We start from the raw sequence: 19344 nt of genomic DNA, 5'->3' as shown, positions 1-19344 counted from the left end.
ATTATAGTCGTCGCTACTGTATATGGGTTGGTTCATTCCATTGTGTACGTAAACATAATAAAAGCAGCGTTATGGTCAACGGAACGACACAACGTTATTCGTTTTTAAATATTTATTGTGCAAAAGGTCTGGGAAGAGAGAAAGAGAGAAAAAAAATTATGAATCGTAATAATAATTATAGCCTATCGAAAATGCTCCTGCTCATTTTTTATTGAACATGGGCGTAACTGTGTATACAGTTATATCGTATTTTATAGCAATTGTTTAAAAAAGAAAAAAAAAATGATTTGAAAATAATTTCACCCCGATTAAACGCGTATGTATCCAAAGTGTCCCACGAGGATTAACTTATTGTGAATATCTGTTGTGTGAATAAAAGCCTTAATAAAAGCCGAAATTTTATTTTTATAAACAAAACTAATTAACAATAATAATTATTAAGGATTACAATTATTGTAATTCTTCAGTTTTTAAATAAAAGCATATTGTTATCATTATTTTTTTTTATTAAGAAATTATCATCGGATCAAATAAATACAAATATTAAAAGAAAGAAATGTTTTAAAGATATTTGTCATGAACTTAATACCTTTTGTCACACGATACCGGAGTCATTGCTTATGTATCTGTAACATGATATGTAAGCATGGTTATTATATGCAAAACAACCACGATCGTTACCTGTTCTCAAAACCGAATACATAACGCCAAAAATATAACTGATATCTTTACTCGGATATCAAACCAGAAGAGACGAATAATATCGTAGTTCGTTAAATAACATCTGTTTGAGACATCACATATCACTATTTAGCATTATACTATTAAATACTATCGCATTTGTATAATTTTATGTTTAGGACGGAGAGAATATCGATGTCGTGTGATTTTGCTGCTTTTTGTTATTATTATTATATTTTAATATCGAACGACTGGACACGGGAAATAATAAGCCGTAAGGTAAATGCTCGCGCGCAAGTGAGTGTGTGTGTATTCTGTGCGAGTTAGCAATATTTATCTTAAGTTGTTGAAAACCAGACTAGAAAATACACGAACGTTCGTGTACGTTATCATAAATCGTAAAGTATTAAACATTTGTGTTTGCGTAAACACGATGATTATTAATATATGTCAATGTACAGTACGAGTGTATAATATTATAATGATTTACAATCAACGGACAACGGAAGCGACATCATCGATACACGTCGCGTCGTATAATAATATAACATGTTATATTAATAATAATATTTATAATAATAATTATGATATACGCCAATGATTAAACAATGATAGATAAAAACAAATAATGATAAAGACACGCGAAAACGAAGAACGGCAGTCGGCCCTTGTGTCGAGGCGGTGATCCGCAATGGTTGCGCGTCTTCGGCCATCACCTGTCGTCCGAACACGGTTCGTCGAGCGGCTCGCTGTTCGAGTACTGGAGAAGTCGCAAGCTGCGCGTACTGCACTCATCAGAGCCCGCGGCACCAGTGCCCGAGTCGCCACCGGCCAACATTATGCAGCCGTACCGGTTGCGCGGCGACGGGCACTGGCTGCTGGCGCCCAGCTGCGAGCCGTCCGACCCTTTGCGACGGCCGTAGTCGGCCACGGTTAGGCCACCGCCGCCGCCGCCCATGCCGGCGGCCGAGTCACCGGCCGAGCCCCAGCAGCACCATCGGCATATGATGCGCTTGAACGCGAACCGGAAGTCCTTGCTGAAAAGCGCATAGATCATCGGGTTGATGGCGCTGTTGCAGTAGCCCAGCCAGAACATGACGGAGAAAAGCGTGGGCTGTATACACGTAGGGCAGAACGCCCGGACCAGGTACATGGTGAAGAACGGTAGCCAGCACACGATGAACCCGCCCACGATGATGCCCAGCGTCTTGGCCGCCTTGGTCTCCATCCGGAACCGCTTCACCTGCGCCTTGATGTTCCGCTTGCCGCCGCCCATCATTTTCGACGTGAACTTGGACTTGCTGTTGGCTACCAACGCCGAGGACGAGCCGCTCGCTGCACCGACGGGCGTGTGGTGGCCACCACCGTCCGTGTTGCCGGTGGATCCGTCGTACGACGGCGACGGCGACAGTTGTTCCTTGCACGTGGCCGAAGCGGAAGCGGGCCGGCCGCCCAGCAGATGATGATTGTTCTGGTGGTTGTGCTGCTGCTGGTGGTGGTGGTGGTGCAGATGATGGTCGCCCGTGGACGACGACGTGAGCAGCAGTCGCGAGTGCGGTGACGCCGTGTCACCAGCGCTACACCGGCGGTGTTCCTTCCGACTTCCGCCACCGCCGGACACGCGCAACTGGCACGACGACGGGTCGGTGACGGCGCGCACCGTGGCTCGCTGGTGCTGATACGTTTCGGTCGCGGTGTAGTGGACGGCGTACAGGGGGCTCGAGCTGGTCGGCGACGTGGTGGACGAGAACGAACTGCGCGACTTTTGGCTGAGCGTTTCGGGCGGCGAGTTGCCGTTCGCGTCCGCGGTCGCCGCCGCAGCCGCAGCAGCCGCAGCCGCCGCAGCCGCCGCTACCACCGCCGCCGCAGCCGCGGTGGCCGCCGCGGCGTCCGTGGTCGTGGGCTTTTCGTTGGTCGCGGTCGTGGTGGCGCTTATGCAGTCCGAGCTTGGGTAGCTGACGCTGATCTTGATCCGTTCGTGGTTGCTGCGCCGCACCGACGGCCGCCGGCTGTTGGACGGCCTGTTCACGTCCGGCGACGACGACCCGTTAACGGGCACGGCCACGGCCGCGGGGGGCTGCTTGAGAGACGAGCCACGGCCGCGGTGTATGCGCAACGTGAGCCGCTGCTCATCGAACCGGTTGCCGAACGTGCGGCGGCTGCGCATTGTTCGGAAGCCCTGGTTGATGGCGCGCGTCGTGTGCACGGCCGCCTTGTAGATGCGCCAGTAGAAGAACAGCATGACAAACATCGGAATGTAAAAGGAGCCCAGCGCGGAGTACACCACGTACCATTTGTTGTTGGGCAGCTCGCATATCCACGGGCACGGCGGCAGCGTCTCGTGCTGCGGCCGGCTCGTCTCGTTCCGGTACAGCTGGTTCCGGATCAGCACGGTGGACGCCTCCGTCGGGATGTGCGTGTCCCGCCAGCCGACCAACGGCGGCAGGCATATGACGAAGCTCAGCACCCACACGATCACCACCAGCACCTTGGCCCGGAAACTGGTCATCAGGCTCGGGTACTGCACCGGCCGCGTCACCGCCAGGTACCGGTCCAGCGATATGGCGCACAGGTTCAGGATGCTGGCCGTGCACATCCACACGTCTACGGCTAACCACACGGAGCATAGGTAATCGCCGAACAGCCACACCTGCGCAACAAAAAACGGTAATCGTATCATTATCAGGTAATCGAAATTGAAATCGCGTTCGTGTTTCGTGAGTTAGGTTAGTTACGCATCACTAAGTGAGTCGACATGTACGGTCGCTCAGTGACGTGATTTGAGCACGATTACGTCAAGGGGACCCACCATCGAATAATAATAATAATAATATATGACAGAATAACATTAAAATATATGTTGCGGAAAATTAATTTTTTGCTCTTCCTTACAAATTTTCACGTTAAGGCACTAATGTGCCTATGTGTAATGGTTATAATCATAACGTTTATAGTGTAATAATATCAGCTTTATTTTGTTTTAGCGCGTGAGTTCGAGTAGGTAAATCGTAAGCGTAAAAGGAAATATCATAAGTCGTAGTGAGAAGGGACGACTAAAATGGCAGTATAAAATCTTTATGCTTCGACGACTGTACAATAGTATCGCAATGAAATGTTGCCATACTAGTTTAATAATATTTACTCGTTGCTTCCTCAAAATAAGACCATCACTTTTATAATTTTTGTTTGAATACTTCTAAGAAGTATATTTTATAAATTTTATAAAACAGATACATGAACTCTTCAAAGGTACTATGAGGGGACAGAGTACAAGTATGTGCTTTATCTGTTACAATTTCAATTACGGTGATAGTATTATACATTATTTTAATAATAATGGATGGTTATTTATTTCATAATATTTAATGAGATCAATCGATTCGTGGATTTGTTGTTAATTTTAAGTTTTGGCATAGCATCGGAAACTGTCATCATTATAAAGTATATGTATTGGATTTATTATTTACAATGCACTTCAGAGGTTTTGAGTATCATTTAAAGTTCAAACGTTAAAAATATACTCACCGGCTAACCTGAGAAACCCACATCAGTAACAAACGAAACACCCTAAACAACAGATTTCGACAACTTCAACTTTTACTCAGTTCAAAGCGTTTCAAACTAAATAACGAAACACTACTCAAATCCATATGGACCTATGAGATCCAACTCTAAGGCTCATTCAAACTATCCAATTTAAATTGTATTATTAATTTAAAGGCTTTCGTTAAATCTCCAAAGATCCATTCTATATCTCCAACCAACCGCTGTATAAAAATCTCTCTATCCCTCTTTTTAAAAAAGTTGAAGAAACTTCACATAAAATATTCCACACCCATCCATATAACCATCCAAACCTACTCATTACTGATCTATTCGTTCGTAATATTTTCGGTGCCCCGGAAGGTGAATTAAGAGCAAGTAGTGTCATGATTTTCTGGCTGAATAATGAAAACTTACTAGATACGCTGAAGTACCATTTATGGGTTGCTCTTTAACCGCAATTTTTAGCACCTCCTTACGTTAATTGTAAATACTATTTAAAGATAGTGCAAATAAAAAAAAATAATAATAACATAAAATATATTCATCACATAGATAGATCAAGAAACATAAAATGCATATATTTCTTAAAACTATAGTTCGAAGAAAAAATGTTGATTATTTGAAGTGAATATTTGAGGCGATTATGGAACGTGACACAATCATTACGGAAACTATCATTACTATATTTATAATTGTTGTGATGACGGTACATCGACTTGTTATTACCACAGATTTTGTCTGTACAGATATCTGTGGTTCTATCATGATTCGCGAATTTAATACACATATTTATTAAAAATAAAAAATAAAAAAATCTTTTGAAACAATATATGACCATGTATTCAAATTGTACATGCAATGTCGAGGGAATACACGAGTGCTGTTTGTCGCAACTCGAGAACTTGCAAATCAGATGGAATAATGTCAAACACATCGACGAATACATGATAGAAGAATAACAAAACTTTTCATTTAGCCAAAGATATTTATCCGAAACGTTATTTGTCAATGATCAGTCAGTTTTCTGTATCGAAAACTTTAGCAGACTCTCTACACAATTTGCCGCCACTGTCACGTCACACCTCCGGAACGCGACACAAAAGAAAGAAGGTGACGGTGGCGAACGGTTGATTGAACAAAAAAGTTACTGAAATAGCTATAAGACGTTTACATCCTGATATCAGACGTTCTGTCATAACTATACTGTATATATATATATATATATATTATATACACACGATATTCGTACGTGTTCTGTACGATGGCACGAGAATAAAAGTTGTAAAACATTTTTTCGTCCTGTATACATTATAGTTTTTTCAATATTTCTTTCTCTCTTGCGCAATTATTTTACTTCAAATCATCGGCGTCGACAATCACGTGCGATTGTCGCGTTTTGTCACATACACAATACATACGCCATATTATTTCGCTATCCGTGGTGGCCTGTTAGAATCCAAGTTGCACGTAAATAATTGGGATAATAAAATATTTGATGATATCTAGAATTTGTGAATGCTTTCGAAGAATAACATGACTCTAGGTTCTAACGTGTTTACTCTGTGTAACATTCCACAACAATAATATTGTGGTAACCGATTAGGATATTATTATATTTATTAATGGTAATTTATCATCGAGCCAAATGGTCAAAAATTATTGTATTTGGTGTACACCTCGATGCAATAAACTAATGATGGAAAAATCTAATACATTTTGACGAGAAATACAAAATGTCTTCTACAACGTTCACCTCTGATACTTCCGTGCTATGTTGCCTGGTATTACGGGATATTTCTTCCTAAACCGTGCTTTGAACTATCCATCAAAAATCCGTTAAAAGTACGTTTTGTTCTCGTGGCTGCTCGTATTAAATCTCACTCATTAGACCTGCATTTTTTATAACTGTTATTATTTTTGGACGAAACACATGGGCTTTAATAGTAGTAACATTAACTAATTTCATCATGAAAAACAGTTGTTTTACAATGATATCTGAATTTTTTAGATAAAAACTATGAGCACCACCGGAGGGTTAAACAATTCTAAAATTTCAGTAAAAATTTTATAGTACGGTTGCGTTGGCTACGAACTAATCATAGATGAATTTTAATACGTGTAACTAATGTTTAAAAAACTAATTCAATGTTCAATTTTATTTTTCTTTCCAGCTCATTATTGTATAATATTTATTCTATAATCATTATTGTAATCGCATTCGATAAAGTAGGTACTGCACGTTTTATTAGAAATTATTATTTTTATGACTTTTGATAAAAAAATTATTTAAGTTTAATAAAACCGTTGCATTTATATAATTACATTTTAAATAAGCTAACTTAAATTTGATTTTACTCTTCTACTCGGAAAAAGTATTTTTTAAACACCCAAAATAAGACAGCCAGGAATCAGTTTCAACTGTTTTTAATTTTACGTAGAGAAAAATATATTAATTTTAATTTAATTAAAAAAAACAAATCTCCACATTTTGTATGATTTAGCATTTTTTTTTTCATACTTGTATTTTTATTGCGTAAAATTTTAAACTATGTTGACGCCTATTGACATTATACAAACATTTTATCTTCCACTAGGCTCATAATGAAAATTAAAAAAAAAACAAGAAAACTATTTTATTCATATATGGGTTCCACTAGTTTCTTATAATTATATTTATTTTTATCTGATTAGGAAATACTTATCAAAATTTTCTAATCATGTGATGTTATTTAGTTTACCACTCATTTTAGTATATTAGTTTATATTTTTAACGTATTTATTCCATTAAAATTTTAATTTTCTTATTTCTAACAAATCCATAGCAATATTCACTAGTATTCATAATAAACTTAATACGAATATATGACATCATATACTTATATATTATTATATGACTCTTAAAATAATCGATTAATTATATCCAACCATGACAAGGTAAAAATGTTGAGCACAAATTAATAGTTTTTTGAAAATTTATTATTTATAGGTGGAATAAAACACTAAAATAAGTATTTATAATGTTCTTATAAAATTTAGAAAGAGACACAGTATTTTTAATTATATTTAATTATTAATTAATTCCGATGAACCAAAAAATAAAATAATTTAAATAAAATATTTTATGCTCTATATTGAAATAAAAATAGTGTTGAAGTACCAAAATCATGTGTGACATATGTCATATTATAAATCATATCAAGTTGTGTTTACTAAATTCATAAATTATTAACCATGGGCTTTAGTGCTCACTAAAGCCCATGGTTGCTAAAATGTATCAACTGTGTAATAAATTATAGTTACCAAAAACTAAATGGTATTATTAATTTTACCAATTTTTTTAATAAGATAATTGTATAAAACCTAATGTACTCACGTATATAACGTGTATATAACGTATATAAACGTGGCTGGGAAACGCGTGGAGATTTGATGGAGGTGTATTAAAGAATGTTTTGATTGGAAAAATTAATAAAAACCGTCCAATCGGAAGACCAAAAACTAAATTGAAAGATAACGTAGAAAAATATATGAAATTCATATATGGGAATGCAACGTTAGACTAGACTTTAAACAAAGAAAAATGGAAAGGTTTACTAGTTGCAGCACAGATTCTTAATGGACCGTTAAAATGTTGTAGAAAAAGTTGTATAAATCATCTGATAATTTAACTTAATTTAAATTAAATAATTAAAATGAGAATGAATAATTTATTAGATATATATATCAATATTATTTCACTTTACCAATTAACTTTGATGCATTATTATAATTGAAAGCCTATAGATGATATTGAGTTGAAGTATGACAAACATTTGGTATTTGTCAACTCTAAATAGAATCTATAATTGAACTGTTTAATAATTAAACAAAATAATAATAATAATTACAATTATTGTACTATACAATTTTATACATTTTAATGAAATTGGTTTATTATTACTTATGATAATAGTATTATTATTTGCATAAATTAATTTAATATTTATTGAAATATTAATTGAAGTATAATATTCTATCGTAAGAAATGATCGTTTCATTAAACCGACTAATTATTTTTTCTTGCATAAATATAACAAAAATAATTTTTGTCATTTTGAAATTAACTGTTACAAATAGTATTTTAAATTGGCTTACTAAGAATGAATTTATGTAATTTATGTAATTATGGATTTGTGTTATTACATTGTAACTACAACACTATCACAACAATAGATGCCATTGATATATGCATCATAAATGATATTTATAAATTTTATGATTTATATTTTATATTTCATATTTTTAATATTTGGTATAAAATGTATTCACAGTATTCATAAAATATTTTTTTATAATTTTATTGTGAAAGTTTTCGTTAACAAATTATGATTTTCACATAAATGAAGGTTAAAAAAATAGACTTTTCAAAACTAATTTTATTTGTAAAATTGAATTATCTTTGAAAATTGTACATCTTTAATCAGAAGCTACAGAAGACATCAATTTACCCTAAAAAAAAAATCTACGTTCGGTAATGATTTACATATACATGTAGCATAAATGCACTAAGAGGAAAATAAATTTAAGTGTACATAATTTAGTGTATTTAACCCGGTAATTTGTCACCACATAATGGAACATTTTATTCATACCCAAACTACATTTATTTGGTACCTTAGGTATCAATATTTTATATAAATTATGTTACGGTACGTATGGTGAAGCGTTTAATAGTTAGGTACAAGTTATTTATAGTCGATATAACAAAGCAAGATCGTTTGAAAACCGAGCAAATAATATCTCATATTCTTTTTGAACGCGTTTTTACAGTAATATTCGTTATAATATTTTATGCGTCAAAATTTTTTTTAGAATCTTTTGACATTTTTTTTTTTTTTTAGTGTTTCAATACGACATTTGTATGCTTATCTTAAGATGTCTTGTCACCAACACAGTTTCATAATACAAAGTTGAATTTTTCACTGTACCGATAAATTTTACTTGAATGTATTTTGTGAAAATATAATGGGTTGCGTATAATATAATAAGCTTTATTATACTCATAGACAATACTGTATCATTACAGTTTCAGTTTAGAAAATTATATTCAGTACTGCATAATGTACATGTATTACATGTTCGATTGTCATAAATATAAAAGGTTTTCGATGCATAAATTGGAATTACAATAATGCTTCAAGTTTGTAATACAACTCGAATGGAATACAGTGAATAAAAAAAGGTATAAATATATGGGTTTTGGATTAGGGCACAAATATATGGATACATGATATGTTTTGTTGGTTGTTCGTTAAAATACGTTTATTAATAATAATATGTTACAATGTCATAAAAATGAATACATCGTTTAGTATTATATTTGCTCCCCGAGGAAATAGTTATAAATCAAAAAACCACTACTTTTTCTAATTATTGTTACGTTAATACGAGAATCGGCTCTCTACCTCTTTCCCTCTTGTCGTACGATCAAGTAGTGGTACAGGAGAGAAATATCGTAAAATAAAGTATAATTGATATGGGTTTATTTCGAGGTAATTTGATCAGAGTCAACAACTCACCAGAACATGATAGTATATACTATCAAATGTGACAAGTGCTAAAGGAATACAATTAGCATAAATTTGTGCAAAAAATAAAATAAAAAGATTTCCATTCAGCATTGCGTTTCCATAGGTCCGAGACCACGCACATGGCAAGATCGCAATACTGATTTTAGTGGGCATTTGCTCCAGTAGCACTTATGTGACATGGAAACGCATACCATATCCCCCCCTCAATATACGCTTGTAATGCATTTGACCACTGGTGACGGACCGACTCGGAAATGCGCACTCAATTTCAGGAACGGATCTAAGAAGGAGGCAAACCGGTGCACTCGTCTCAGAAGACTTGTTGGAGGGGGGGGGTTGCCAACCAATAAGTGGATATATTAACAGTTTTCATTCATTTTATAATGAGTACTGTAAATCAAATTACGATTATAATTTTATTTTTGGTAATGAGTACCTCCATTTCCCATACGAATTATTTATGTATAACAGTAATAAACATTTTTTCTGTTCCTATTTATTGACGTACATTGTATTGCTAATAGCATACTTACAGTTAACAAAGTACAATAACCAGACGATACGTAATGCTGAATGCCATATGAAAAATACTTAAATATAATTTAATTTATATACGAAATTGAGAGTTTTTAACAACATATTTTTGCGGTAAATGACTCACGAAGATTTAAAAATTGTTTTTAAATTCTAAATTTTATTTATAAAAGTAATCTACAAAATGTCTATCTTAATATTTCAATAGCTTATTAAATTTTTTTAACTTGACCTGTGATTTCAGCATCTTGAAAACGAAAGTTTTAGTAAGTTAAAATTAATCAAAACCTATCTTAGATTTTCAACTAATCAAGACAGACTCAACCATATTTCAATTATTTCAATTTTTGAATCGAGTAATCGAAAATTTAGATTATGACGATATTATAAGCGATTTCGACCAAAAAAATTAAAATTAAATGATAATTTGTTATAATCGTATGCACCTAGTCGACTTCATTAATTCTCATAGTTATACTTGTATAACACTCATAATTAATAGTAATATTACTAACAATTATTCTCATATATTAGTTAACTTTGTATAATCCTGTATTGTTTTATTGTTCTTGTATTTTATATTTATATGTACATTTGGAGGTATATCTCTTTTTTTTATCTTTTAATTGAGCTACTGATACATAAGTATAATAAAGGCATAATAGAGGGGGCTAAATTTTGAGAAGGCGTTAATTTTATACTTTACCCCGGGTAAAATATATGCTAAATACGTCCCTGCTTTACGTACCTAAATATTTTTATAAGGATTATACTTTTTGGATTCATCATATACTTAATAAAACAAGGTTAATAAGATCTTCAGTAACGTCTTACCTTGTAGGAATTGTATACAAGCACTATACATAGTCATTGAAGTTAAATCGAACTAACACGTGGCGACCGACATAGTAAAATATTCAGTCAATAACCTAATGGTTAGGTTATTGACTGAATATTTTAACTAACCTCCTAACCAAACAATAATAGCAAATGATTTTTTTTAATGATTCCGGCTCAATTCGCAGTGGCTTAAAGCGTAAAATGAACGCAGGAAGGATTATGGATCCTTAAACCATTTTGAGCATTCCATGAACTTATCCATGCATTGATCAACCATGTATGTACATACTTATATAATTAATATATAAGTATTAATAATATTATTGTATCGTATTAATAATACAAGTTAGTTATTGTTTGTTTAACACTGTTTTTTGGAACTATTGAAATTATGAAATAATTTACGATAAAACAAACATTGACAACTTAAATAATTTAAGAAACGCTCATCGCCCAACTTTATTTTGTGTACTAATTTTTTTTTTTTTTCGTCGTGATCTTGCCTCTGATTTCGTAAGAAATATAAATTACTTAAGCTTATACGACCAATCTTCTCGATAGAACTAATGAATTTTATATAACTAAAAATCTATTAAAGCAAAATCTTAGGCCTGTAAATGTTTTTCGACTCCATATATGCACGACCATAGACAATACATAAGATATCGAATTTATTAAAAGTGAGTCCTTCTGGGAAAAATTCGACTAAAACGCGAGTAATATTATTTATATTTCAGTATAATTTTTAAAAAAAAGGCGAACGGTTCTACAGAATCTATGTCACATTTTTTCCGTTGATTATTCTACACTCATATTGACATGGGACATTTTTTCCTCATATCTACAATCAGTTAGTACCAGTACACTTATTGCATAATAATATTACGTAATATTGGACGAGCTGAGTTTCAAGAAAATTGTCCGCGAAACTTTTTTTGTTTCTGGAGACTAAAAGTTTTCAAAGGAAAAAGATGCACGTAAAAATGGTTTAAATTTACTTTTTGTTTTAAGTGAATATATAAATATATATACTTTATCAACTGCCCTTTCATCCTTTATTTTATTTTGTATTTTATTAAATTACAACACTGCAATAGAAATGCAACGTAAAAATTTTTTTTCTATTAAGTTTGAAATTTCTAACAAATAAATGTAGTTTAATTTGTCTCGCATATTGTTCTTTGCATGTTTACTACATATTAATTTAATATGGACTTATGATAAGAAAAAAGAAAAATATGTCATTACCCAAATAATTAGAGTCAGTACAGAAAACGTAAACATTTTTTATAAACCGTACTCGCAAGTATAAATTAACACCGAAATATCCTTACTGCGTTCCGGTTAAATAAAAATAACTTCGTAACAATTTCAATCCTACATGCTTTACCAGTTTTACCGTAATGTATGGTAAATTCATTTTTGAAACAAGTAAATATGTATACATTGTGAATCCGTTAATTCTATGGTTATCATGGTTAATCGTATAGTAATAATGTGAAAATAATTGACATTTTAGATAAGTGTCACACCCGGCAGTGTCATTTTGACGTACGTTTCATGCATAATTGATTATTGTCGAAACAATAAAACGTACTGGAAATGTTTTCCGCGTGCGATTCCGCGAATATGTATACGCATCTCGTGAAAAGTCAAAAAAGCACACAGCTTTCAAAAATGTATTTTAACCGAACAAAAGCCGACAGTTCCCTTTTTTCTTTGAATTTTATATACTTGGCGTTCCATCAATATCACATATAATTATGTTAACGTAACACGTAAAGATTATTTTCGAGTTCATAAATTAATAGTTAATGTTACGACAGCGTTATGGTGTGTTCAAATATTAACTGCTCATTTATCACCTTTTATTGATTGAGACCATACGAAAAAATAAATGCTATAGGTTTTGAGAAGAAGTATCGGACGTCTTAACTGTTCGGTAAACATTTAATTTAATCAAGTTTTGACAATTTATGTAATTTTATTGAATATATATATATATATGCATTTGGTTTTTATTCATAATGCTAGGTATAAGTACAAATTGAAGTAGATATATATGGTTATTTTGTTCCATTTAACTGCTTTCGTTATTCTATATCAAACAAATCTATTGATTTGTTGAAAAAGCTTATATAATAGAAAGAGAATTCGGAATAGACATTAAAATATAAATACGTTTTAATTGGCTGAGTGTTGTAGATGACATTCAATTTTAATGTCAAGTAAATGCTTTATATAAAACAAGATTCGACATATTAAAATTGTGACTACACATTGTATTTATACACCGGAAAAATGCTCAACAGAGACCTTAGAAAATATTACGAGTAGATACACAAAATATATGTGGTATATGTTATGTAACGTGAGAAAATATCGATGGACAATAATAATTTATCATCTCAAAATTGAATAATTGTGTAATTGTTTTAAACTTTTTTATTATATACAATTACAGTCCATATAATATATTTTAGCTATCGGTACAAGTAAAATCTAATTTTATATTATAATAAATAAATTGAATTTATTATGATAATTAGATAGTAATTAGTGATTATTATGATAATGATATTTAAACTTTGAAAGGAATATATATTTGTTGTGTGATTTAACATAGCTCTTTGATCAAGCCGAAATCCCTTGTTCAATACAAATTTTAGCAGATAATTTAATTGATTTTGATCGATGGCAATAATGTGATGACACTTTTTTTATATTTAAAAATATAAATTATAATAAATTATATTGTGATGATTTTAAGTATTTATTTTTTTATTTGCATTATTATTTTATGCATTTAAATTATCTTGTTCCACTGTCGAACGTATGGTATACGTAAATCAATTCATTTTTTTGTTTATATCTGTCCATAACGAACGTTACTCGATGAACTTAATGTTACTGTGATATAATACTACAGAAATAAATAAATTTCTCATTCAACTCTTTAAAAAAAATATATATTTTTTTCATGTAATATCAAAACAGTATAGTAGTGGATACACTATATAGTTGAATTACACTTTGAAAAACCTAATAAGTGGGATCCACCATGAAAATTCAATTAATAAAAAAATATTGTCCAAGATTTCGTATGGAATCTCATGGCAAGCAAGTGAAGTTTTGGTGAGATTTTATATGGGGTCTTATGGCAGGCAATTTAAGTGTTCAAAAAAAACTTGGCAGTCAACTTGTTAATCACGATTTTATCAAGCATATTGTGTAGACACAACAAATACGCCGAGTAAACAAGAAGTATGGGTATTTAGTTTAAAACAAGGTACGCTTGTTGGTAAATGTTGTTGTTACCTATCTATTCTATAAATTTTTCTTATTCTTGAATACTTTGTCAACCTTATTCTTGTGCATTTCTATTAATTAATTTGCATATCTCAAACTTTCATATATATTAAATTTTTGAGCGATTTTTTTTTTTGTATTTTATTTTTAGTAATGATTTTTAACTATTATTGTTTTTACAATGAAATAATTAAATATTTTACAGTCTTCCACTTATATTTTTTCTAGGAGACTTAGCTAAACGTTTACAGTACGTTTTTGATAAAGATTATACCATCTAATATTTATTGCAAATTATTTAACTTTCGACAATTCGTACTAAAACTATGATTATTGTGAAAGGTTTCCGCTGTTTGTTGTTCGTGCGAATATTAGAAGTACTAGTATTACTATTTTTTATGGTTCAAAGTATAAACTAATCACCAATATTGCACTGTATCGAATACGTGTCTATTATATTATATTCAATTACTATTTTAGAAAAAAAAATAACAACAACAATACCCTGTATAATCGCATATTTTTGTGATTGCATGAACGTTGATTGTTTAAATAACAAAAACGACATTCAAAACAGTTTTGTAACATATAAGTATAAATAGACAAAGGAAATGATGATTAAATCAACCCGAATAATATAAGATATTTTGTCATTGTACTCGAAATGGAAAATCAGTCTTAAAAGTAAATGTAAAAATCAAATTGTAAACGTCGTATTATAATAGTGTCCTGTTTTTTAAATTTTAAGTGCTTTGAAATATTTAAATGAATCGAAGCATTCTTTTTATAACGATACAGACTAAGAAATGATGGTAGCTCCGTTTTTTTTCTCTGCAACGTGAAATAAATTATTTCACTGTTTTTTGGTTCTTTTGACTTGAAAAAATAATATAATGGTTTTTATGAAAACGAATATTATTATGAACGTTGACATCGTTTAGTCTATTTACACGTGATATTTTTAACATTGATAAGTGAATAAGTGAAATGATTGTTGACTTATGTAGAATTTGACCACTGATGCGAATATAGTGTAGGTGTGTAATATAATGTTTACTTGTACATTCACGGTTAACATGGACATTCCGTGACACGACTATACATTTTGAAAGCACACATAATATTACAATATGACGAGGTATATAGGATGTTTCTGGAATGGTTGAGAAAACTAGTATACGCGTATTATCTGGAGTAGCCTAATGAAGAATCTTTTGTAAATTGTTTTTCTTTTTTTCAAAACCGGGGTTTCTCTATAATCTATATCTAATTAATTTTAGAATATTATTTCGAATATAAAGATGAATACTTGTAAGTTATTTGTTGTAAATTTATGTATAAATTATGATTATTTTTAAATAAAAATCGTGTTAATTAATCAGATATCTGAAATAACAACAAAAGCATTTCACTTTTGTTTATTTTGCAATGTATGAGTACAAATTGATATGTCACATCACATATTTTGATCCTGGTGAATTGAACGTGAAAAACACATGACAATCCCAAAATCGATGTTACATATCGATTCACGTAATTAAAGAATCTGAGGATTTGAAGATAGAAAAAAAAAACATTGATTTTGCCACCCTAAGAAGTATGTATATACTAGTTTCTTTAACCATTTCAGGAACACCCTGTATATTAAGATCATCGGCCGTTTTTACGCACACGGAAGAATAGGCCACAATTTGGACGGCTGGTCGGTATAACTCACATTTATTAGGTTGTTAGATGCCGTTCGCCCGGGATTGTTATTACATCGTGTTTAATTTATTTACCTTTTTAAATACATGTAAAGATATTAATAATATGTGCGTATTTCCGTAAAAGCGCATAATACGCTAACGTATTACATGTACGCCGTAGGTTGGTACAAGTAGGCTCGAATAATCGAATGGCTCGATTTCAAAAAACTACAAACGGATATCAAGGCATTATGTGTCTGTTGGATTTTTTCTTAAACGTTTAATCATGACGGTTTACGTATCTAATATTAAATACATTTGTTATGGTGACGCGTTATTATTACACTCATGCGACACGTGTTTACACCAGATGATCCAAACAAAGGGAATACTGTGAAAATTGTTTATTCAACTCGTTAACTCGTGCTTTATTAATCTTAAATTGTATTCCTACTACATTTATTTATAAAAAAATAAATAAAATCATCTCCAACTGCTAAACAATTATGATTAGCAGGACAAGCAAATGGAAAATTGTCAACGAAAAATCATAAAATAACATGTAGCCAAACGATGTTTCAGGGGATTCAAAAACTTGCAAATGTTCGAAACGAATACGCAAATTCATTCGGTCACAAAAATATTATTGTACTGTACGAGTACTCGTATTATTTATTATTTTTTATTATTTATTGTTATACGCACGATAACCTATATAAATTGTGAAAACATTGTTTTTCGCGAAGAAATTAAAGAAAACAAGTACCCGTAGGTACACCGCAGTATATACCGTTTTCCGAAAACTACACAACAACGTAATGTACGCGTAGCGTTGTAGTTGTATGCATATTATATCAAATTTACGTGAAATATAATAATACCGGAATTGTGTATTTTTTTCCAAGTTTTGTCCCCAGGCTGTGTTACTAACTCATTTTTTTTTCTTTCCCTCCTTTGAAAAAGAAAACATATTAATAAAAATAATAATAATAATACCTTACGCCGTATCATTTATATCAACACCGGGGTCGGAAAAACTATATACTTTGGCCAAAATAATGTATACGTATTACGCATAGACATTATAAGTTAAGAGTATAGACACATTTATCCGCATATTATACGTTTCGAATGGAAAACCACGACAAGAATTCACCCAGAAGGATTTGAGTTCAACATTTTTTTAAACGTATCAATAACGCAATGGATTTTTGAAAAACGTTGTTATTCTATAACATCAATGTTTTTAGCAATTACGCAAACATTCGATCAACGATAAACATTGATTTGTGTAGTATTCGTTTCGTTTGTAAGATTAAACCTGATTCATTATAATAATATGAATTTTTTTTTTATTTTATTTAAAATTATAAATACCTATGGATACACTGTGATAATTATTAGTTAAGGGTAATCATGGGATTTTTCTAGTAATTATTCTAAATATTTGAAAAAATTATACGTAAATGTACAGTGTACTTAAAAGTATTACTTATTTTCGACTACTGTATTTGTACAGAATTTTCTAATAATATATTATTATGTCGAGTAAAAATCGGAAAAAAGAAATCCGTCCTGTTACGAGTATTTTATAAAGTTTTACAGTATTCAAATGTATTTGACTGTTACAGCTAATATTGTAATTACTATATTGATCATGTCGGCAAACGCGTTCCATACAGGAGCGTACCTAGGAATTTTTTATTGGGGGGGGGGGGCCTAACATTTTTATTTTATCTGTTCTCTAATTATAATTATAATTAAACTCAATACCAAAATATTACTGTTAATATACTATAGTATGGTTTACTTATACATTAGAGGTATATTATATAATCTATAAACTTTGTATATTGAGGATAATGGAAATTAAAATACTCTATATACTATTATCAGAGCTAGGCAAGTTAACGATTTTTTTTTAACTCATTAAGTTAAGTTAAATTAAAAGTTACTTATATTTTTTTCGTTAACTCGTTACGTTAAAAGTTAACTTTAAAAAAAAAAGTAACTTAACTTAGTTTAAAGTTAAAATTTTCTAATTTGCAAAAATAAAAAATTGTACACGTAATATTTTTACGTTCAAGAAAATGACTGGGGGATTTAAAATGATACATAAAAGTATTAAATAGCTATCAAAAAACCAAAAGTCCAAAATAATAAACTTTCATAGAAATATAATAAGCTAATAAAGTAATAAACTAATAACAATATATTATAAATTTTAACGAGATGTGAACAGAACACATGCTAGTTGAATAATGAAATTAAATTGGAGATTATACCACAGTTGTTTTGTGATAAATCCCTCATCGACATTCGCTCTTATGGTATTTACTATTTTCATAGAATATTCTTAGGATTTCCATGGGTTTATATTGTTTATACAATAACAATGTTATAAAAATATAATGATAAAATATAACCCATATAATGACTATTAAAGTTATTTTTCATATTATTTTCGTCAACAGGAAATTCATATTAAAATAATAAATTATAAATATAATAAGAACCTCATTTAAGAATTTACATTATTCTTTACACTTAAAATTAATTTAATTTAGCTACTTTTAAATAAAATTAACTTAACGTTTTAACTTAATTTTAACTTTTAACTCGTTAATACCCAACCTTGATTATTATTATACTATTTACTATTAAACCGTTGAGTATGAAGAAATTTCAATGGGGGGGGGGGGTCCGGAATCAAAAATTCCCCCTTGGGTACGCCCTTGGTTCCATACATATATTTCTCTAAACGTTTCGGACATTTTTTCGTGGTACAAGTAAATGTTCGATTAATACGATCGTTCTATTAAAAGATCCACGTCACGCCTAAGATTTACAATCGTGCCCCGTGCGGATGAAAAACCCTCGCAAAAGCACATTCGATTGGTAGACGTGCGAGTCGCGTGTGTGTACCGATACGGATCGCGACCATAAATCGTCCTTAATTTTATTGTTCTACCGTCGTCATCGTGCGCGCAGGTAACAGTAGCGTTTTGTCCACATCAGTTGCCAACGGTTCAAAACGCGTCGGACGTTTTCCGTCGTCGTCGTCGATGGCGCAGTGCACAGCTACCGAATGCGGGCGCAACTTTCTGGCGGCTGCGAAAAAGTTGATGAGATCGAGGGGAAAAGTTTTCGGGCGGATGAGGTGCGCGACTGGATGA

The 19344-nt window shown here is 32.2% G+C and overlaps 1 protein-coding gene across 1 annotated transcript in view; it reads right to left on the bottom strand.

The window, feature by feature from the left end:
* Positions 1-507: 507 nt before the first annotated feature.
* The window catches only part of LOC112690835 (octopamine receptor Oamb), a 57209-nt gene continuing 38372 nt past the window's right edge, over positions 508-19344 (bottom strand). Inside the window, exon 2 of the mRNA XM_025564929.1 lies at positions 508-3331. Coding sequence (XP_025420714.1) covers positions 1394-3331 — 1938 coding nt within the window. The 3' untranslated portion in view covers positions 508-1393. The remainder of the gene's footprint in view (positions 3332-19344) is intronic.

The sequence above is a fragment of the Sipha flava genome, unplaced genomic scaffold (assembly GCF_003268045.1).
Source record: "Sipha flava isolate LNK unplaced genomic scaffold, YSA_version1 522_pilon_pilon, whole genome shotgun sequence".
NCBI classification, from domain to species: domain Eukaryota; kingdom Metazoa; phylum Arthropoda; class Insecta; order Hemiptera; family Aphididae; genus Sipha; species Sipha flava.
The sequence above is the reverse complement of the archived record's forward strand: the minus strand, read 5'-3'. Positions and strand labels throughout refer to the sequence as shown.